General features: G+C 49.3%; 1 protein-coding gene across 1 annotated transcript in view; it reads right to left on the bottom strand.

The window, feature by feature from the left end:
- The window catches only part of HDAC8 (histone deacetylase 8), a 79,097-nt gene extending 67,707 nt beyond the window's left edge, over positions 1-11,390 (bottom strand). The window contains exons 1-2 of the mRNA XM_065410948.1: positions 11,288-11,390; positions 6,090-6,142 (exon numbers count right to left, since the gene is read on the bottom strand). Coding sequence (XP_065267020.1) covers positions 6,090-6,142; positions 11,288-11,377 — 143 coding nt within the window. The 5' untranslated portion in view covers positions 11,378-11,390. The remainder of the gene's footprint in view (positions 1-6,089; positions 6,143-11,287) is intronic.
- Between the last annotated feature and the right edge of the window lie 11,884 nt (positions 11,391-23,274).

Here is a 23,274-nt window from a genome sequence, read left to right on the forward strand (position 1 = left end):
CCAAAAACAGCAGGGTGTAACCTTAAGACACTATCTCTAGAACCCAATGGTCTGAGGTGACTCGGGACCAGGCCGAACGGAAGGGACGAAGATGGTTGAGGAAAGAGCAGGATGGATCCTGGGAGGTGACGGTGCGGTTGAGAGCGACGCACCAGAAAATGAGTGCTTCTGGCCCCCAGGGTGTTTTGCTGGGCTGGGCTGCACAGGTGAGCGGGAAGAGGAAGGGCAACGGTGGCTGAAACTAACATCTCTGTCCCTTCTTCTTGCAGACCCTGTACAAGGCTGCCAAGGCCTAGATGGCCGGAACTGCTTTCTTGCATGCTGCGGTGTATGCATGCCCAACAAGCGAAGGGTGGCCCGAGGTCCTTCAACCCACGCAGCCTCGCATCCTTCTATTCTGAGAAAAGACCAACCCCATCAAATGGGAGGTCTTGTAGCAAGGTCTGCCTCATAACCACCGACGACGTTAGCACCTTAGCTGTGGAGTCAGCCACGTCCCACACCATCTGGAGGGAGCACCCTCCACCAGGGTGCCAAATTCCTGGGCCAAGCCCGACGGGAAGGACTCTGAACTTACAATTTTAATTTATGGGACTCCCTCCGTATCTCCCTAGGAGGGCCTGATGGTTCGCCACCTGGAATTGCAGGCTGGCAGTTGAATGAATTTTTCTTCCAAACAAGTCCAATCTTTTTGCCTCTCTGTTTTTGGTGGTGGGGGGGTGTCGAGCTGGTATGACCTTGTTTATCTTTTTCATTGGCCGTGGAGGCCACCAGCGAGTCCGGAGGAGAGTGGGTGTAAAGGTATTAAGATCCTTTGGCCGGGACAAAGTATTTCTTTTTGGCCCTTTTCGAGGTGGGAAGGATGGGTAAGAGGGTTTGCCAAAGGAGCTTGGCATTCTTGAGGACACCGTCATGCACTGGTAGTGCGACACGGACTGGGGTAGAGGCTGACAGGACATCAAAAAAAAAAAAAAAAAATGTCCACCTGCTCAGCCATTTTCTCCACCTCCAGGCCCAAGTTCTCAGCCAGCCGATGAAGCAGGGCTTGGAGTTCTTTAAAATCATCCAGTGGGCTGGCCCTCGAGGGTCCTGCAACAGCCTCAACTGGGGACGAAGATGACGATTGCACCGCCGGGGGAGAGAGGCTTAGGGGTGGGCGCAGTTTCCTCTGCCTTGACCTCTGAGTCGTGCTTGATGCACGAAGCCTGGTGCCATTGGTGCCACCAGCTGTTGCTCCGAGGCAGTGGCCGATGAGCGGTGTGAAGGGGGCAATGCCATAACCAGCACTCCCCACGCGCTCCAGTAAAGCCACTGCCCTGGCCACTGGCCAGGCTGCCTAGGGTGTCCACTTGCACTGGTGCAGTCTAGGCGAGGGGCTGAACTGAGATTCCGTGCCAGAGGAATCCCCTTCCGGTGACCACGGTGGGGCCGTCAACGCCTGAGTTTGTTTGCTGACTGTCGCCGCCAGAGACCGGTGCCTGGAGCGAGGGGATTGGTGCTGGTATCGAGGGGACCGGTGCCGGGGGGACCAGAAACGCGACGGGGAGCACTCCCACAAGGTCGGAACCTGCGCCGAGAGGACGACTGGTGGGAGGGCAAACAGTGCCGGTCGTACGGAGACCAGCATCTTCCTCTAGGCGATCCATGCTGAGATGGTGGGGACCGCGATCACAGTGCCGGTGACCTAGGATGAGCCCCAGAGGGTCTAGGCTGTGATTCCGGTGACCTGCGGTGCGGAGGTGGAGAGCGTTGCTTCATCTCGGGGGATCGACAGTGCTCTACTACCCCGAGGGATCTTAGCAGCTGGCCTGCCCCCGTGGGGAGCCTTTATCAGTTTCTGAGACACATGCTGCATTGGGGTGCAGGCAGAGGCCTTTGCTCTCTCAGCCCGGGGAAGCTTGTGAAGGCGTCGGTGCCATCCGGGGGTTTAGGTCCCATGCCGCTCCCGGGAGTTGGTGGTGGATCTTTCAAGGGGCTAAGGGCCCGGACCGGGGAGGCACAAGCGTGGGGCTCCAGAGTGGCCGTGTGGCTCAAAGTGGGTCCCTTGCCCAGGGACCCATATCCCTTCTTGCCTGATGCCAGGGAGCCATGCTTCCTAGCCTTCTTTTTGGGCACTGGCGACGGGGAATGGTGCTGGGCGGAGCCCGGTGCCGGGAGCACACCGAGGCACTCAGTGAGTCCTGGTGGGACGGCATGGAAGCCGGACGAAGGGCAGACTCCATGAGGAGAACCGGTAAATGAATATCCCGCTCCTTCTCCATGCGGGACCGCAAATTTTTACAAATTCAGCACTTATCTCTATCGTGTGATTCCCCCAGGCACTTGAGGCAGCTGCTATGGGGGTCACTCACAAGCATAGGCTTGTTGCAGCCCGTGCAGGGCTTACCTGGGGTGAAGTCCCTACTGGGACTCTAACTGCTAACTACACTTAACAACTACTTAACACTAACTACTATAAACTATTTACAAGGCCCTAAGGCTCGAAGTCAGTAAGACGAAAACCGCTAGCCCTAGCAATGCAAGGAAAGGCACTCCGACTAATCACCACAGGCGGTAAGAAGGAACTATGGGCTTGGATACACTTGCAAGTTAGAGCGCATTAAAACAGCCCTGGGTGCCCTAACTCATGACGCGTCCACACTGGCAAGGCACGTAGAGCGCCTGGACTCCGCGGCTGGAGCACTCCTGGTAATCTACCTCCATGAGAGGTATAACACTTGCTGCGCCCCGGCTGGAGCACCGCTGGTGGGGATGCCCTAGTCTATTAATGCGCTCTGATTGGCCTCCAGAAGTGTCCCACAATACCTTGTCTAGCCACTCTGGTCATCACTTTGAACTCTACTGCCCTGACCTCAGGTGACAAACCGTCAGATCCGCCCTTTAAATTCTCTAGGAACTTTGAAAATCCCCTTCCTCTTTGCTCAGCCAGGGGTGGAGCGATCTCAGCGAATCTTTCCAGGTAACCATGCCTCCACATGCCAGGCGATCCCCAGTATGGAGCAATGGCAAGGTGCTGGGCCTCATCAGTGTTTGGGGGGAGGAAGCTGTCCAGTCCCAGCTGCACTCCAGTTGTAGGAATTACGATACCTTCGGGCAGATTTCAAGGGACATGATGGAAAGGTGCCATGACCAGGACGCACTGCAGTGCAGGGTTAAAGTGAAGGAGCTGCGGAATGCACGCGAGGCAAACCGCCGCTCCGGTGCTGCCCCCGCAACCTGCCATTTCTACAAAGAGCTGGACGCAATACTTGGGGGTGACCCCACCTCCACTCTGAGTACCACCATGGACACTTCAGAGCGCAGTTCAACAAGGCAGGAGGAGGAGGAAAGTGGGAGCGAGGGTGCCGAGGAGGAGGGAGACAGCCCGGCATTCCTAGATGCATGCAGCCAAGAGCTGTTTTCAAGCCAGGAGGAAGGTAGCCAGTTGCAGAGAATGGTGCTTGGGGAAGAACAAACACCAGAGGAGGTGCCCGGTAAGCAACTTTTATTTTGGGAAGGAAGTTGTTCAGTGCGGTCTCTTGGGGCAAGGAGGGTTAGGACTGCATGCATGCCTAGATGCGAAATAGGGCGGTGATGTACTCTCTCACATCGCGGTAATCGGCCTCAGTGATCTCTTCAAAGGTCTCATGCAGAAGCTGGGCTATCCGCTTGCGCAGGTTCCTTGGCAGAGCTACTATGCTCCTCGTCCCAGTAATGCTAACATGTCCATGCCACTGTGCCGTGAGGGGCGGGGAGACCATTGCTGCACACAGGCAAGCTGCATATGGGCCAGGGCGGAAGCCACATTGTAGTAGAAGACCCTCCCTTGCTTCCCAGGTCACCCTCAGCAGCGAGATATCTTCCAGGACCAACTTATCCTGTGGAAAATGTGGGGACAGTGTTGAGTATAGGGGCCCCCTGCAGCTGTTGGCTCTCCCCAAGGCACAGAACCCCAGAGGACAGTACAGCCGTGAAACAATCAGTCCCCCTTGCCCCTGTGCTTACTCACCATTTTGGGGCTCTTGTGGGTTATGCGTGCTCACTTTGGGATGGGCAATTTCTACTATTGTGTACACTGTGCTTGTCTTTAAGTATGGCCGAATCATTGCTCTGTCTGGTGTGAACAATGCTGCCTCTGTTAAGTGTTGCATTTTGGCTTTACAGATGCAACCTTGAGATTCCAGCCGTCCTTGTTATCAACGGCTGAAAGACTCCAAAGAATCAGGAAGCATCCGCGAAGAAGCAAAGAGGACATGCTACATGAAGTCATGCAGCAGTCCCTTAATGAAAATCAAAAAGTGCAGGAGTGGCGGGAGAGTGAAAGGAGGGTCCACCAGCAGAATGCAGATCGCCGGCACCAAAGCACAGAGCAGCTGCTAAGTATCATGGAGCACCAAGTGGACTCGATACAGGTGCTCGTAGCAATGCAGGCGGAGCATATCCGCGCCCGCTCCCCCCCTGCAGCTCTTGTCCCAAAACTCTTTCCCTTGTGCCCCCATGTCACCACCAACCCACTTTCCCCAACATCCGGGTTCTTATTGCCACCAGCAGCCTCCAACATCTGTAGCTTCACCACCCAGTCCACCTGTAGCTTCACAAACCAGCACCCGCTTCTCTCGGCAACTCTCAATCTCGTGTCCTTGCGCCGCAGGGTGGGGGCAAGCTCAGCACACAGTCCCATGAAAGTGGCTTTTCTCATCCAAAAGTTCTGCAGCCACTGTTCGTCATCCCAGACTTGCATGACGATGTGATCCCACCACTCAGTGCTTGTTTCCCAAGCCCGAAAGCGGCATTCCACGGTGGTGAGCATGTCCGTGAATGCCACAAGCAATCTCGTGTCGTAAGCATTATGTGAGTGGACATCATCATCGGACTCCTCACTGTCACTTCGTAGCTTAAGGAGTAACTCGACTGCAATTCGTGACGTGCTGGCGAGACCCATCAGCATATTCCTCAGCAGTTCGGGATCCATTTCCACAGACCGAAAGAGAAGACAGAGCACACAGTACAAAAAACGTTGAAAGATGGCGCCAAATGTGGACGGAAGCACAGGGATTGCTGGGATGCGAAGCGATGCATCACGGGGCATTAGGACAGGACCCAGAATGTCCCACATCCTCCCGCCCCCTTCCCACAAGCCACAGCGCCAGAATGGGAAGAGGTGCTCTGTGAGATAGCTGCCCATAATGCACTGCTCCCAATGCCGCTGAAAGTGCCGCAAATGTGGCCACGCCAGTGCGCTTGCAGCTGACAGTGTGAACACATGGCAGCGCTTTCCCTGCTGCAGTCTCCAAGGGCTGGTTTAACTCTCAGCGCTCTACATCTGCAAGTGTAGCCAAGCCCTGAGAGGGCGTAGGATCGTCGGCGCCTGATATACCAGCGCATGAGCATGGCACTCATGGGGGCACCACTGCCAACCCTACGGATACCACTAAGAAAAAAATCTCCAATGACCGGGCACGTGCACACACCTAGAATGGAATCGACATGAACAAGCATTCAAAGAAGAGCTGGGATTCCTTTAAGATGCTATTGCTGGACGCTGCTCAGAGGTTCTATCACTCTCCTGAGGGAAAGGCTCTTCAATACCCTACTCCAAACCTCTGCCTGAGTCCTTTGTACCCCACGAATAGCTCTAAGACCTGGCTAGACTGTTCTCAAGCAGCAGCGAGAAGCTGACATGGTCTATGCTGGTTTCCCAGCTGCCCATCAGGCTCTACTAGCAGCGGGAAAGCTAATCAGTGCTTGGTCACTGTCACTCATTAATAAAAGTTGAAGATGGCATGGCACGACACATTTAATAAAAAAAAAAAAAAAAAGGCACTAGATATTTAGTACCTGGAAGACTTTTCTCATCAGATTCTGTGGTCTGATGATAAATCGCATTTGTCATAACTACTGTAACACTGTCCATTTAGCAGAACAAGCAAACTGCGTACAAATCAACAACACAAGAAGTCAGTGTATGGGTTTTATGAATGCACAGAATGCAGGGCCCAATCCTGCACTATGCGGCATGGCACTGAGTTCCCGGAGAGCTGAGGATACTCAACACCTATAGGATCAGGCAATTAGCATACACTCTTCAGGAAATAGATGATGTGACTTACCTCATGTGGTCGAGTAAGGAATATGCTTTGATCAAAGAATGCACCATACTGGCCTACAGAATAGAAATGTAAGAGCACAGGTTACCAAGTTATGCAAGGGTTACCAAGTAGGCCTGCGCCATACGTAGAAGAATGTCCCTAACCCAGCAGCTTGCAACCTAATCCCCACACAAACATAGAGCAGATATGTCAGAGATCCTAAACTGAAATGGTGCTATGTACCAAAGATCCTTCATTATTAGTCTTTACCAATTTCCCCCCAAAATTCCTGGGTTTTGAAAAAAACAATATTCAGGTTTTACTGATTTTACAAATTTTGGCTTTTTCAGGACCCAGGAATTTTTTTGCAGGAAAACCGGATGGGGCTGTGTGGAAGGGTGAGCCAGGTTAGGAGGGGCTCTATACACCAGGGGCCAGTAGTCAGGGGTGCAGCCTTCTGCTCCCCTTCAGAACTCAGCCCTTCACCGTGGCCCCATCTGCTTCCTCCGCACAGTGGCAGAATGAGACAAGCGGGGAGCTAAGTCCTGGAAGCTGAAAGGGCTGGACCGCTGCAGGGAGTGGAAGGCTACTGCCACATGGTAAGACTCGGCTTCCCCCCACCCCCACTCCGCCCTTTGATTTCAGTTTCTACCTATTTTCTCCAGGTTTTTTTTTTTTTTTTAAACATTAATAAAAAATGAAAATCCCAATAAATTAAAAATAAAATAAAAACAAACCCAAAGGGTGACACGCAGGTGACATCCATGTGATACACTGCATTTATCATGCATCTTTGACCATCTCACTTGGACTCTGCCCACTGATCCATCTCCCAGGGACTATGTCAACCACTCCTGAACAGCTTCAAAGAGCCTTTTCTTTGTTTTCCTTTTTTTTTTTTTTAAGTAAAAGGAATCACTCAAATATTTCTTCTCCCCCACCCTTATGTGGATTTCCTTTCCAGTGTGACTTGGATGGGTTTAGTGCTTGAAAACTATGGTTATAGGCAGCCTTGGAGAAACCTAAACAGCAATACAGATACAAGGCTTGAACATCCACTCACTCCTTTTCACATGCCATTTACAAGACAAACTTTGCCTCTCTACAAAGGAAAAAGGACACTAAACTATCTAAACTGCTACATGCCACAAGGAGCCACAACAGTAGTTCCCTTAACCCACCCAGCAATATTGTTAACCTTTCCAGCTATACTCTTAGCCCAGCAGAAGAGTCTGTCCTATCTCGGGGCCTCTCCTTTTGTCCCTCCAGACCCACGAACATGATACAGTTCTGCGGTGACCTAGAATCCTACTTTCGACGTCTCCGACTCAAAGAATATTTCCAACATACCTCTGAACAGCATACTAACCCACAGAATCCCCCCTACCAGCACTACAAACAAAAGGATTCTGCGTGGACTCCTCCGGACGGTCGAAACAACAGACTGGATTTCTACATAGATTGCTTCCGTCAACGTGCAAAGGCTGAAATTGTGGATAAGCAACATCACTTGCCCCATAACCTCAGCCATGCTGAACACAACGCCATCTACAGCCTCAGAAACAACCCTGACATCATTATCAAAAAGGCTGACAAAGGAGGTGCTGTCGTCATCATGAATAAATTGGAATATGACCAAGAGGCTGCTAGACAGCTCTCTAACACCACATTCTACAGGCCATTATCCTCTGATCCCACTGAGGATTACCTAAAGAAACTACACCATCTGCTAAAAAAACTCCCTGACAAAGCACAGGAACAAATCTGTACAGACACATGCCTAGAACCCCGACCAGGGACATTCTATTTGCTACCCAAGATCCATAAACCTGGAAATCCTGGACGCCCCATCATCTCAGGCATTGGCACCCTAACATCAGGCTTGTCTGGTTATGTGGACTCTCTCCTCAGACCCTACGCTACCAGCACTCCTAGCTATCTTCGAGATACTACTGACTTCCTGAGGAAACTAGAATCCATCGGTGATCTCCCAGAAAACACCATCCTGGCCACTATGGACGTAGAAGCCCTCTACACCAATATTCCACACACAGATGGACTACAAGCTATCAGGAACAGTATCCCCGATAATGTCACAGCTAACCTGGTGGCTGAACTCTGTGACTTTGTCCTCACCCACAACTATTTCACATTTGGGGACAATATATACCTTCAAGTCAGCGGCACTGCTATGGGTACCCGCATGGCCCCACAGTATGCCAACATTTTTATGGCTGACTTAGAACAACGCTTCCTTAGCTCTCGTCCCCTAACGCCCCTACTCTACTTGCGCTACATTGATGACATCTTCATCATCTGGACCCATGGAAAAGAAGCCCTTGAGGAATTCCACCATGATTTCAATAATTTCCATCCCACCATCAACCTCAGCCTAGATCAATCCACACAAGCGGTCCATTTCCTGGACACTACTGTTCTAATAAGCGACGGTCACTTAAATACCACCCTGTACCGGAAACCTACTGACCGCTACACTTACCTACATGCCTCCAGCTTCCATCCAGGACACACCACACGATCCATTGTCTACAGCCAAGCTCTAAGATATAACCGCATTTGCTCCAATCCCTCAGATAGAGACAAGCACCTACAAGATCTCTATCAAGCATTCTTAAAACTACAATACCCACCTGCTGAAGTGAAAAAACAGATTGACAGAGCCAGACGAGTACCCAGAAGTCACCTCCTACAAGACAGGGCCAACAAAGAAAATAACAGAACACCACTAGCTGTCACCTTCAGCCCCCAACTAAAACCTCTCCAGCGCATCATCAGAGATCTACAACCTATCCTGAAAGATGATCCTTTACTCTCACAGATCTTGGGAGACAGACCTGTCCTCGCTTACAGACAACCCCCTAACCTAAAGCAAATACTCACCAGCAACCACACATCACTGAACAAAAACACTGACCCAGGAACCTATCCTTGTAACAAAGCCCGATGCCAACTCTGTCCACATATCTATTCAAGTGACACCATCATAGGGCCTAATCACATCAGCTATACCATCAGGGGCTCGTTCACCTGCACATCTACCAATGTGATATATGCCATCATGTGCCAGCAATGCCCCTCTGCCATGTACATTGGCCAAACCGGACAGTCTCTACGCAAAAGAATTAATGGACACAAATCTGACATCAGGAACCATAATACTCAAAAACCAGTGGGAGAACACTTTAACCTGTCTGGCCATTCAATGACAGACCTGCGGGTGGCTATCTTAAAACAGAAAAACTTCAAAAACAGACTCCAACGAGAGACTGCTGAGCTGGAATTGATATGCAAACTAGACACAATCAACTCAGGGCTAAATAGGGATTGGGAATGGCTGAGCCATTACAAACATTGAATCTATCTCCCCTTGTAAGTATTCTCACACTTGCTTCTTATCAAACTGTCTGTACTGGGCTATCTTGATTATCACTTCAAAAGTTTTTTTTTTTTTTTTTTCCCCCTCCTCTCTTACTTAATTGGCCTCTCAGACTTGGTAAGACAACTCCCACCTGTTCATGCTCTCTGTATGTGTGTATATATATCTCCTCAATATATGTTTCACTCTATATGCATCCGAAGAAGTGGGTTGTAGCCCACGAAAGCTTATGCTCTAATAAATTTGTTAGTCTCTAAGGTGCCACAAGTACTCCTGTTACATGTGAAATAGTTCTTCTGAAGAATGTGGCATTTGCAGAATACATGGGGGTGCAGAGTTTGGTATAAAGATCTTATCCAGGTTTATTTGGGAGCTGTCTGTCTCAAGCCAACACCCTAATTTTGGCACTACTCAAGCAAGGGGGAGTTATCCTCAAGCCTGTTTCACTCTTTCAGCTAGCAGAAGTTTTGTATGCACTTAGGCTTCCCTGGATCAGAGGACACTGAAAATGTCCTAGCATGTGGTGCTCTCCTCCACACCAGGAGACGCTGGCAATCCAAGAGACTGGAACACAACAGCTTGGTTAGAAGTATCAGAGGGATAGCCGTGTTAGTCTGAATCTGTAAAAAGCAACAGAGGGTCCTGTGGCACCTTTAAGACTAACAGAAGTATTGGGAGCATAAGCTTTCGTGGGTAAGAACCTCACTTCTTCAGATGCAAGCCTTGCAAACTCTTGCATCTGAAGAAGTGAGGTTCTTACCCACGAAAGCTTATGCTCCCAATACTTCTGTTAGTCTTAAAGGTGCCACAGGACCCTCTGTAGCTTGGTTAGAGGCTGCCAGGTCTGCTGAGATCCCCCCTCTGGAGTTAAGCACAGGGAAGAGGAGAAGATTTTTACATAAACATTATCAAAGCAAAACAGATTTATGCCCCGTTTTTCTAAACAAGGTTCCCTGTTCCCGATTTCTCCCTTAGCCAGGTTTTAAAGATCCTTACAAAGCTTTCTGGGGTACATTAGCTCCCATATTGCTATTTCGTCACATAAATCTTTTCCACTTGGCAGCTCCACTTTTCCCCTCAGCCAGCTGAGGCTCTGGAGCAGGGAGCATCTCTTGCTATGTGTCTGTGTGGGGCTGGGCACAAGGGTGCCCTGATCTCGGGCAGGGCCTCCAGATATACAAATAACAATTATAACACAGACGTTCTCACTGGCATGGGGGGCGGAGAGGGTACTTCACTTCACACTGTTTTTATACCCACCCTACTGCTACTCCCAGGCCGCTGGATTACACCAACCCCGTCTCAGCTGGGATGGGAAAGTCACAGCCTGCTCCCCAGGGCCCAATACCCTCTGCCACCTCCACCCAGAAACCCCACCCCACACAAGACGCCCCAAGCTTCCCACCCAGCCCATCACAGCTCCCCGCCCCCAAACTCCTCACACCGCACCGCCCCACCCTGCTCCCAACAGGGCCCCCCAAAGCTCCCCACGCCGCCTCCCACAAAGCCCCCCCCCAAGCTCCCCACACCGCCTCCCACAAAGCCCCCCCCCAAGCTCCCCACGCCGCCTCCCACAAAGCCCCCCCCCAAAGCTCCCCACGCCGCCTCCCACAAAGCCCCCCCCCAAAGCTCCCCACGCCGCCTCCCACAAAGCCCCCCCCAAGCTCCCCACGCCGCCTCCCACAAAGCCCCCCCCAAGCTCCCTACGCCACCTCCCACAAAGCCCCTCCCCACGCCGCCTCCCACAAAGTCCCCCCCCAAGCTCCCCACGCCACACTCCAGTGTCCTACCCTGCCCCCCACAGGGCCCCCCGCTCACCCACCCGTTTAGACACTTTGCAGAGCGAGTCGCACAGCGTCAGGTACTCCGGGCTACAGACATAGACCGGGGGCAGCGGCGCGGCCGCCTCCATCGGGCCCCGAGCCGGCTCCGCGCCCTTCCGCCTGTGCGGACCAACGGCACGCCGGCCCCTCGGTACGCCGGGAGCTCTAGTCCTATAGCGCGGCCTGCCCTTCCCAGGGCATGCTGGGAGCTGTAGTCCTATGGGACATTCTCCAACTTGTCCTCTTTCTAAAAGTGTAGTGCCCAGAACTGGACGCAGTTCTGCAGCTGAGGGCTCACCAGTGTGGAGCAGAGCGGGACAGTTCCCTCCCCTGTCTCAGATACCCCACTCCTGTTAATACATCCCTAACTATATGACCCTTTTTCACAACTGCATCGCTCATATTCCATCAGTGACCCACTAGCACCCCAGATCCTTGCCCACAGTACAAGCACCCGGCCAGTTATTCCCCATTTTGTGGTTGTGCATTTGAGTTTTGCTTTCTAAATGTTGCACTTTGCACTTATTTTCACAGAATTTCATCTTTTAGATTTCAGACCAATTCCTCACCTGATCAAGACCTTCTGAAATCTAATCCTGCCCTCCAGAGTGCTTGCAAACCCTCCCAGTGGTGTAGTGATTGTAGATCACATTCTTTCAAGAGAAGCATTCACTTTAGTGCCTTGACTAAACACCTGGTCACATTATTTAGAACATAAGAATGGCCATACTAGGCCAGATCAACGGTCCATTTCCGACAGTGGCCGGTGTCAGATGCTTTAGAAGAAATTAACAGAACAGGGCAATTTATCATAGAATCATAGAAGATTAGGGTTGGAAGAGACCTCAGGAGGTCATCTAGTCCAACCCCCTGCTCAAGGCAGGACCAACACCAACTAAATCATCCCAGCCAGGGCTTTGTCAAGACGGGCCTTAAAAACCTCTAAGGATAGAGATTCCACCACCTCCCTAGGTAACCCATTCCAGTCCTTCACCACCCTCCTAGTGAAATAGTATTTCCTAATATCCAACCTAGACCTCCCCCACTGCAACTTGAGACCACTGCTCCTTGTTCTGTCATCTGCCACCACTGAAAACAGCTGAGCTCCATCCTCTTTGGAACCCCCCTTCAAGGCTGCTATCAAATCCCCCCTCACTCTTCTCTTCTGCAGACTAAACAAGCCCAGTTCCCTCAGCCTCTCCTTGTAAATCATGTGCCCCAGCCCCCTGATCATTTCTGTTGCCCTCCGCTAGACTCTCCAATTTGTCCACATCCTTTCTGTAGTGGGGGGGGGGGGGAAACTGGACGCAATACTACAGATGTGGCCTCATCAGTGCCGAATAGAGGGGAATAATCACTTCCCTCGATCTGCTAGCAATGCTCCTACTAATACAGCCCAATATGCCGTTAATGTTCTTGGCAACAAGGGCACACTGCTGACTCATATCCAGCTTCTCATCCACTGTAATCCCCAAGTCCTTTTCTGCAGAATTGCTGCTTAGCCAGTCAGTCCCCTGCCTGTAGCAATGCATGGGATTCTTTCTTCCTAAGTACAGGACTCTGCACTTGTCCTTGTTGAACCTCATCAGATTGCATTTGGCCCAATCCTCCAATTTGTCTAGGTCACTCTGGACCCTATCCCTACCCTTCAGCGTACCTACCTCTCCCCTCAGCTTAGCGTCATCTGTGAACTTGCTGAGGGTGCAATCCATCCCATCATCCAGATCATTAATAAAGATGTTGAACAAAAACGGCCCCAGGACCGACCCGTGGGGTACTCCACTTGATATCGGCTGCCAACCCGACAATCTAGCCAGCTTTCTATCCACCTTATAGTCCATTCATCCAATCCATACTTTTTTAACTTGCTGGGAATAATACTGTGGGAGACTGTATCAAAAGCTTTGCTAAAGTCAAGATATATCACATCCACTGCTTTCCCCATATGTACAGAGACAGTTATCTCATCATAGAAGGCAATCAGGTTGGTCAGGCATGACTTTGCCTTGGTGAATCCATGTTAACTGTTCCTGATCACCTTCCTCTCTTCCAAGTGCTTCAAAATGGTTTCCTTGAGGACCTGCTCCATGAGTGATCCATCTTCTGGCCATTGCAAGTTTAGGAACACCCAGAGCATGAGGTTGTGTCCCTGACCATCCTGGCTAATAGTCACTCAGGGACCTATCTTCCATTAACTTATCTACTTCTTTTTTGGCCTTCACGACATCCCCTGGCAACAAGTGCCACAGGTGGACTGTGTTGTTTGAAGAAGTACTTCCTTTTGTTTGTTTTAAACTACTAACTATTAATTTCATCAGGTGACCCCCCTGGCTCCTGTGGTATGTGAAGGGGTAAATAACACTTGCTTATTCACTTATTCTAAACTAGTCATAATTTTAAAGACCTCTGTCATGTCCCCCCCTTACTCATCTGTTTTCTAAACTGAACAGTCCCAGGCTTTTAAATCTCTCCTTGTATAGAAGTTGTTCCATATCTCTAACCATTTTTGTTGCCCTTCTCTGTATTTTTTCCAACTCTAATGCATCTTTTTTGAGATGGGGCCACCAGAACTGCATGCAGAATTCAAGGTGTGAGCATACCAGGGATGTATATATAGAGCAGTGCCTCCCCTTACCCATAATGCAATCTGTCTGCCCCCTCCCCCACCCCAGGAGCCGGGGACAGGAGAGGAACTGCAGCCAGGACTGGGGTCGGGAGTCGGGGCTGTGGTCGGGAGCCAGGGCTAGGGCTGCGGTCGGGAGGTGTGGCTGGAGCCGGGGTCGGGGCCAGAGAAGCGGGTCTGCGGCCAGGAGTGGAGCTGGGGCTGAAGCTGGGGCTGTGGTCAGGAGTGGAGCTGCGGCCAGGAGTGGGGCCACAGCCAGGGCCTGAGTCTAGAAGCCAGGGGCCGAGGCCAAAGCTGCAGCTGAGACTGCTGCTGGGAGCGGAGCCGTGGCTGGGACTGGGGCTGCAGCTAAGGGCGGGGCCACAGCGGAGCTGGGGGCAGAGTGGGGCGAGGTGGTGCTTCCTCCCCAGCCCCTGTTGGGGCAGGCCTGGGCCCCGCACACCCCCTGAATGTTCCTCCATGCCCACTTAGGGGGGTATGTCCCAGAGTTTGGGGACCACTCATAGAATCATAGAATATCAGGCTTGGAAGGGACCTCAGGAGGTCATCTAGTCCAAGCCCCTGCTCAAAGCAGGACCAATTCCCAACTAAATCTTCCCAGCCAGGGCTTTGTCAAGCCTGACCTTAAAAACCTCTAAGGAAGGAGATTCCACCATCTCCCTAGGTAACCCATTCCACTGCTTCATCACACTCCTAGTGAAAAAGTTTTTCCTAATATCCAACCTAAACCTCCCCCACTGCAACTTGAGACCATTACTCCTTGTTCTGTCATCTGCTACCACTGAGAACAGTCTAGATACATCCTCTTTGGAACCCCATTTCAGGTAGTTGAAAGCCGCTATCAAATCCCCCCTCATTCTTCTCTTCTGCAGACTAAACAATCCCAGTTTCCTCAGCCTCTCCTCATAAGTCATGTGCTCCAGCCCCCTAATAATTTTTGTTGCCCTCCGCTGGACTCTTTCCAATTTTTCCACATCCTTCTTGTAGTGTGAGGCCCAAAACTGGACACAGTACTCCAGATGAGGCCTCACCAATGTCGAATAGAGGTGAATGATCACTTCCCTCGATCTGCTGGCAATGCCCCTACTTACACAGCCCAAGATGCCGTTAGCCTTCTTGGCAACAAGGGCACACTGTCGACTCATATCCAGCTTCTCGTCCACTGTAACCCCTAGGTCCTTTTCTGCAGAACTGCTTCCTAGCCATTCGGTACCTAGTCTGTAGCAGTGCATGGGATTCTTCCGTCCTAAGTGCAGGACTCTGCACTTGTCCTTGTTGAACCTCATCAGGTTTCTTTTGGCCCAATCTGCTAATTTGTCTAGGTCCCTCTGTATCCTATCCCTACCCTCCAGCGTATCTACCACTCCTCCCAGTTTAGTGTCATCTGCAAACTTGCTGAGAGTGCAGTCCACACCATCCTCCAGATCATTAATGAAGATAATGAACAAAACCGGCCCCAGGACCGACCCTTGGGGCACTCCACTTGATACTGGCTGCCAACTAGACATGGAGCATTGATCACTACCCGTTGAGCCTGACGATCTAGCCAGCTTTCTATCCACCTTACAGTCCATTCATCCACCCCATACTTCTTTAGCTTGCTGGCAAGAATACTGTGGGAGACCATATCAAAAGCTTTGCTAAAGTCAAGGAATAACACATCCACTGCTTTCCCCTCATCCACAGACCCAGTTATCTCCTCATAGAAGGCAATTAGGTTAGTCAGGCATGACTTGCCCTTGGTGAATCCATGCTGGCTGTTCCTGATCACTTTCCTCTCCTCTAAGTGCTTCAGAATGGATTCCTTGAGGACCTGCTCCATGATTTTTCCAGGGACTGAGGTGAGGCTGACTGGCCTGTAGTTCCCCGGATCCTCCTCCTTCCCTTTTTTAAAGATGGGCACTACATTAGCCTTTTTCCAGTCATCAGGGACCTCCCCCAATCGCCATGATTTTTCAAAGATAATGGCCAATGGCTCTGCAATCACATCCGCCAACTCCTTTAGCACCCTCGGATGCAGCGCATCTGGCCCCATGGATTTGTGCTCATCCAGCTTTTCTAAATAGTCCTGAACCACTTCTTTCTCCACAGAGGGCTGGTCATCTCCTCCCCATGCTGTGCTGCCCAGTGCAGCAGTCTGGGAGCTGACCTTGTTTATGAAGACAGAGGCAAAAAAAGCATTGAGTACATTAGCATTGAGTACATTTTTCCACATCATCTCTCACTAGGTTGCCTCCCTCATTCAGTAAGGGGCCTACACTTACCTTGACTTTCTTCTTGTTGCCAACATACCTGAAGAAACCCTTCTTGTTACTCTTAACGTCTCTTGCTAGCTGCAACTCCAAGTGTGATTTGGCCTTCCTGATTTGGCCACTGATATAGAGGCATTATGATATTTTTTCTGTCTTAGTATCTATCTCTTTCCTAATGGTTCCTAACATTGTTAGGTTTTTTTTTTTTTACTGCTGCTGCACATTGAGTGGATGTTTTCCATAATGACTCCAAGATCTCTTTTCTTGAGGGGTAACAGCTAATTTAGACTCCATCATTTTCTATGTATAGTTGGGATGATGTTTTCTAATGTACATTATTTTGCATTTATCAACACTGAATTTCATCTGCCATTTTTTTAATAGGCAGCAGGTTTAAAACAAACAAAAGGAAGTATTTTTTTCATACAACACACAGTCAACCTGTGGAACTCCTTGCCAGAGGATGTTGTGAAGGCCAAGACTATAACAGGGTTCAAAAAAGAACTAGATAAATTCATGGAGGATAAGTCCATCAATGGCTATTAGCCAGGATGGGCAGGGATGGTGTCCCTAGCCTCTGTTTGCCAGAAGCTGGGAATGGGTGACAGGGGATGGATCACTTGATGATGACCTGTTCTGTTCATTTCCTCTAGGGCACATGTGCTAGATGGACCTTTGGTCTGACGCAGTATGGCCGTTCTTATGTTGTCCAGTCACCCAGTTTTGTGAGATCTGTAATTCTTCGCAGTCAGCTTTGGACTTAACTATTTTGAGTAATTTTGTTTCATCTGAAAACTTGGCTACCTCATTGTTTACCCCCCTTTTCCAGCTCATTTATGAATATGTTGAACAGCACTAGTCCTAGTACAGATCCTCAAGGGACCCCATTATTTACCTATCTCTACTGTGAAAACTTGACAGTTTATTCCTACCCTTTGTTTCCTGTCTTTTAACCAGTTACTGAGTCATGACAGCTTCCTTTGCTTAAGAGCTTTAGGTGAGAGACCTTGTCAAAGGTTTCCTGAAAGTCCAAGGATGCTTAGGTTTCCCAACATTTCTTCTGCAGTTCTATATTGGTGAGTGAGTCCTGGCTAATGTTGCTGACGCTGGTAAATAGCCTATGATAGCTCATGTCAGCAGTGTAAACACCCCGTTCTCTCATTTTCACTGCTCTAATTGGTGTGACTTCATTCACTTCAACTGAGTTACAACACTGCAAGAGACAGAACTGGGTAAAGCTGTAAGCTTGGGGGTGTTTGGTTCTGCTGGATGAAAGGTGCTTCATGCAGTTAAAGGTTCTGGTGCAAGTCTAATCAGGTCCTCAACTGGCTGGGACAAAGCTATTGCAGCAACAGCTTCTTCATGTGCTGCTCACTCCCGTGTTGCTAACACTCACCAATTCAGTGAGGTTCTCATGATATTTGGTCTTTTTCTTCAAATCCCAGCTCCTGGAGTCATCAGATTATGTGAAGATTCATAGATTTTTAAGGCCAGAACAGAACAGCACGATCATCTAGTCTGAGCCCCTGCTTACCACAGGCCAAAGAAACCCAGTCAATAATTCCTGCATCAAGCCCATTACTTCTGGGTGGAAGTATAATTCACCCTTTACGAATGATAGCTCAGCTGGATTTAAGATAGCTGGTGATGGAGAATCCCTCATAGCCCCCTCTCATTTTTTTCTAATGGTTAAATTCCCCTTACTATTCAAAATATGCACCTTATTTTTAGTCTAGCTTCAGTTTCTCATTATACCTTTCTTTGCTAGATTGAAGAACCCTCTACAAGCAGAAATCTCTTCACGCTGTTGGCACTTGTCAACTATGAACAAGTCAAGCCTTAGTTTTCAGTGGGATAAATTAACTAGAGTGAGAATGATGGCTTTCATTTAGAACAGGGGTAGTCAACCTGAGCCTGAGAAGGAGCCAGAATTTACCAATGTACATTGCTAAAGAGCCACAGTAAAATGTCATCAGCCCCCTCATCAGCTCCCCCACTCCCAGCACCTCCCCCCCCACCAGCAGCCCCTGCCAATCAGCACCTCCCCCTCCATCCCCACACCTCCCGATCAGCTGTTTTGTGGCATGCAGGAGGCTCTGGGAGGTAGGGGGAGGAGTGAGGGCACAGCAGGCTCAAGGGAGGGGGCAGGAAGGGGCAGAGTTGGGGGGCGGGCCTGTGGCAGAACCAGGGGTTGAGCAGTGAGCACCCCCCAGCACATTGGAAAGTTGGCACCTGTAGCTCCCAGCCCCGGAGTTGGTGCCTATACAAGAAGCTGCATATTAACTTCTGAAGAGCTGCATGTGGCTCCGGAGCCACAGGTTGGCCACCCCTGATTTAGAATATGGAAAAGTACATGTCGATCTCTCTTGCTCACACAAACAAGTTTGAAAATGTTACTCAGTCTCCACAGAGAACCACCCCATTTAAAAAAACAAAAACCCACACATGTGATTTTAAAACCAAGCTTGTGAATTTTGGGGCCTGACTCACTTTTAGGTCTGGCTTGGGCTAATGATATTGTTATACAAATTATAATCGCTCGCTGTTGTCCTGGGCTCCCCCACATCCAGAACCTGTTGTCTCTTAGGCTACGTCTTCACTACCCACCTGAATCGGTGGGTAGAAATTGATCTCTTGGGGATCGAATTATCGCGTCTCGTCAGGACACGACAATCGATCCCCGAATCGACGCTTGTACTCCACCAGCGCAGGTAGGAGTAAGCGCCGTCGACGGGGGAGCCGCGGAGGTCGATTCGCCACCGTCCTCACAGCGGGGTAAGTCGGCTCGGATACGTCGAATTCAGCTACGCTATTCGCGTAGCTGAATTTGCGTATCTTAAATCGACCCCCCCCCCCCGTAGTGAGGACGTAGCCTTAGGGACTGACTTTTTGTCAGATTAGCATACAGCACCTGGCATAATGGGGCCCTGATCCTTGAGAAGTTCTAGGCCCTACCCCAATACAAACATTAGTAACAGGAGCCCGGCTGATGAATTAGGTATGCTGCTCTTACCCTAGCTAAGCTTGCCTGTGGCTACAATGGCCTCTGGTTAAGATACACCTAAATATAGAGAGCAGGAGGCTCTACTGAGCCCGTTGGGGCTGGGATAGAGTTGTACAGCACCTAGCACAAAGAAGCCCCAGTCAGACTTGCACCCTAGGCACTACAGTAATACACATAAACCACCACTCAAAGCTGCAAACTCCCTTTTGTCCCAAGCTATTACTCTTGGCCAGAGCCTGTAGCTCTACTTCAGCAGTAGCCAACCCCACCCCCAACTCAGACTATGAGCAGCACGCTAGGATGCTCAGTCACTCTCCCCCACGCAGCTCGCTCACAAACTACCCCGAGGGCTAGAAATGAAAACACAGGCATGTTGGAAATAGAGGCATTTTATTCTAGCTTTTCAGGCTTCAGTCAGGTTTTGCCTTTTTTGGTTTTATTAGGAAAAAAAAAGACTAATGTTTACATGCATCTCAGCCCTCACCCCCTGAAAACAAAGGTGAGATCTAGGAAATGGAGTTTGAAAATGTTACATGGCTAAGTGTGAGAGTGCAACTGTGTTACGGTCAGTAAACCATTAAAGTGGAGTGCAGCAAGCAGCCCTTACACTGGAACACTCTATCTACCTACTCAACTGTGTGTTACTTGGCCTCAGCTGGGTTTACAAGGCTTTAGCGCTTCATGACATCTATGGAGGTGCAGCTCAGCTCCTGCTCTCTGGGCAGGAACTCTCCAAAAGCAAATTTTAAGAAAAATCCCACAATAAAAATGCAGCTAAACAGAAGCCCCACAGCAGGAGACCTGATTCCTGGACTCCCACAATGGTGGCCTTATTGCCAGTGTGTGTTAGGTGCCAAGTACGTCAAACTCTGCCTTCAGCAGTGGCTGAGCCGCACTTTCCCCTTGCAAAGGGAGCACAAGCATCCTGCATATGAACCATTTCAAATGGAGAGGCTCCCCCTTATACATTCACTGTAACCTTTTATAGTGGGTAAAAATCTCTGGCACTACGAGGAGCTGTTTTTTTACCATTACATTCTCCGATCACCCCCAGAGCAGCCTGCATAGTGCATACACTGTCAACTACTCCCAACTTTGAAAGGAACTTGAAGTGCATGAATGAGAACCAGCCACATCTATGGCATTCAACATCATTAAAAAATAAAAAGGAGTCATATAAAAAATGGAAACTAGGACAGATTACAAAGGATGAATATAGACAAACAACACAGGAATGCAGGGGCAAGATTAGAAAGGCAAAGGCACAAAATGAGCTCAAACTAGCTACGGGAATAAAGGGAAACAAGAAGACTTTTTATCAATACATTAGAAGCAAGAGGAAGACCAAAGACAGGGTAGGCCCACTGCTTAGTGAAGAGGGAGAAACAGTAACAGGAAACTTGGAAATGGCAGAGATGCTTAATGACTTCTTTGTTTCGGTCTTCAAGGAGAAGTCTGAAGGAATGCCTAACATAGTGAATGCTAATGGGAAGGGGGTAGGTTTACCAGATAAAATAAACAAAGAACAAGTTAAAAATCACTTAGAAAAGTTAGATGCCTGCAAGTCACCAGGGCCTGATGGAATGCATCCTAGAATACTCAAGGAGCTAACAGAGGCTACGTCTTCACTACAGGGGGGGGTCGATTTAAGATATGCAAATTCAGCTACGCGAATAGCGTAGCTGAATTCGACGTATCGCAGCCAACTTACCCCGCTGTATGGATGGTGGCAAAATCGACCTCTGCGGCTTCCTGTCGACGGCGCTTACTCCCACCTTCGCTGGTGGAGTAAGAGCGTCGATTTGGGGATCGATTGTCACGTCCCAACGGGACGCGATAAATCGATCCCCGAGAGGTCGATTTCTACCCGCCGATTCAGGCGGGTAGTGTAGACCTAGCCTGAGGAGGTATCTGAGCCTCTAGCTATTATCTTTGGAAAATCATGGGAGACGGGAGAGATTCCAGAAGACTGGAAAAGGGCAAATATAGTGCCCATCTATAAAAAGGGAAATAAAAACAACCCAGGAAACTACAGACCAGTTAGTTTAACTTCTGTGCCAGGGAAGATAATGGAGCAAGTAATTAAGGAAATCATCTGCAAACACTTGGAAGGTGGTAAGGTGATAGGGAACAGCCAGCATGGATTTGTAAGGAACAAATCATGTCAAACCAATCTAATAGTTTTCTTCGATAGGATAACGAGTCTTGTGGATAAGGGAGAAGCTGTGGATGTGGTATACCTAGACTTTAGTAAGGCATTTGATACGGTCTCGCATGATATTCTTATCGATAAACTAGGCAAATACAATTTAGATGGGGCTACTATAAGGTGGGTGCATAACTGGCTGGATAACCGTACTCAGAGAGTTGTTATTAATGGTTCCCAATCCTGCTGGAAAGGCATAACGAGTGGGGTTCCGCAGGGGTCTGTTTTGGGACCGGCTCTGTTCAAGATCTTCATTAACGACTTAGATATTGGCATAGAAAGTACGCTTATTAAGTTTGCTGATGATACCAAACTGGGAGGGATTGCAACTGCTTTGGAGGACAGGGTCATAATTCAAAATGATCTGGACAAATTGGAGAAATGGTCTGAGTTAAACAGGATGAAGTTTAACAAAGACAAATGCAAAGTGCTCCACTTAGGAAGAAAAAAAATCAGTTTCACACATACAGAATGGGAAGAGACTGTCTCGGAAGGAGTACGGCAGAAAGGGATCTAGGGGTTCTAGTGGACCACAAGCTAAATATGAGTCAACAGTGTGATGCTGTTGCAAAAAAAGCAAACATGATTCTGGGATGTATTAACAGGTGTGTTGTGAGCAAGACACAAGAAGTCATTCTTCCACTCTACTCTGCTCTGGTTAGGCCTCAGCTGGAGTATTGTGTCCAGTTCTGGGCACCACATTTCAAAAAAGACGTGGAGAAATTGGAAAAGGTCCAGAGAAGAGCAACAAGAATGATTAAAGGTCTTGAGAACATGACCTATGAAGGAAGGCTGAAAGAATTGGGTTTGTTTAGTTTGGAAAAGAGAAGACAGAGGGGACATGATAGCAGTTTTCAGGTATCTAAAAGGGTGTCATAAGGAGGAGGGAGAAAACTTGTTCACCTTAGCCTCTGAGGATAGAACAAGAAGCAATGGGCTTAAACTGCAGCAAGGGAGGTCTAGGTTGGACATTAGGAAAAAGTTCCTAACTGTCAGGGTGGTTAAACACTGGAATAAATTGCCTAGGGAGGTTGTGGAATCTCCATCTCTGGAGATATTTAAGACTAGGTTAGATAAATGTCTATCCGGGATGGTCTAGACAGTATTTGGTCCTGCCATGCGGGCAGGGGACTGGACTCGATGACCTCTCGAGGTCCCTTCCAGTCCTAGAATCTATGAATTCTCTGACAGACAATTAGAGAGCACCATTTAGTCTATGGGTTAAGTGTAACATATGCTTTTACTTCCCTATTTAGGGTTATTTTATTACGTGAAGATGGTGGGAGGGAAAGTGGTTTCTGGGCAGTGCAGATATTCTAGCTTCCCCTTTCCATGGAGCTGTAAGGAACCCCTACAGCGCACACAGCGCTAACCCCCATGGCCTCAGATGTTCTGATGTTATTAAAAGATGAGATGGGGGAATTAGTTTGTGGCTGGGGGAGGAAAGAAGTTAAGATGGAAAAAAAGAAATGGACCACGTAGGAGATTTTTCTAGTGTTGTGTCCGTGCAATGAGGACAATCTACCCAATGCCTCCAGGGAGCATACACTTTGTTAAAGGCAAAGAAAATTAAGATATCAGCTACTGTACAGGAAAACCATTTCACTCTATTGGCCACAGTGCTGCCTTGGGAAGCCAGCAGAGAAATCCACACACTGCAAGAGATGTTTGCTCATGCACTGACCTGCTTTATGCGGCACTGACCTACTTTGGGGAGGGTTTAGGCTGTTAGATTAGGAAAGATCTAGTGCAGATTCATAAAATACTTGAAGCCCCCAAAGAGCTCTGCAGCAGATACCATCACTAAGTGGTGAAACTCAGGATCTGGAGTCAGCAGCCAGCTGTCCAAGAGGTGAACACACCCCACCCAGGTACTGGCGATGCAAGGGAGGACCAGCACC

The sequence above is a fragment of the Emys orbicularis genome, chromosome 9, assembly GCF_028017835.1.
Source record: "Emys orbicularis isolate rEmyOrb1 chromosome 9, rEmyOrb1.hap1, whole genome shotgun sequence".
NCBI lineage: Eukaryota > Metazoa > Chordata > Testudines > Emydidae > Emys > Emys orbicularis.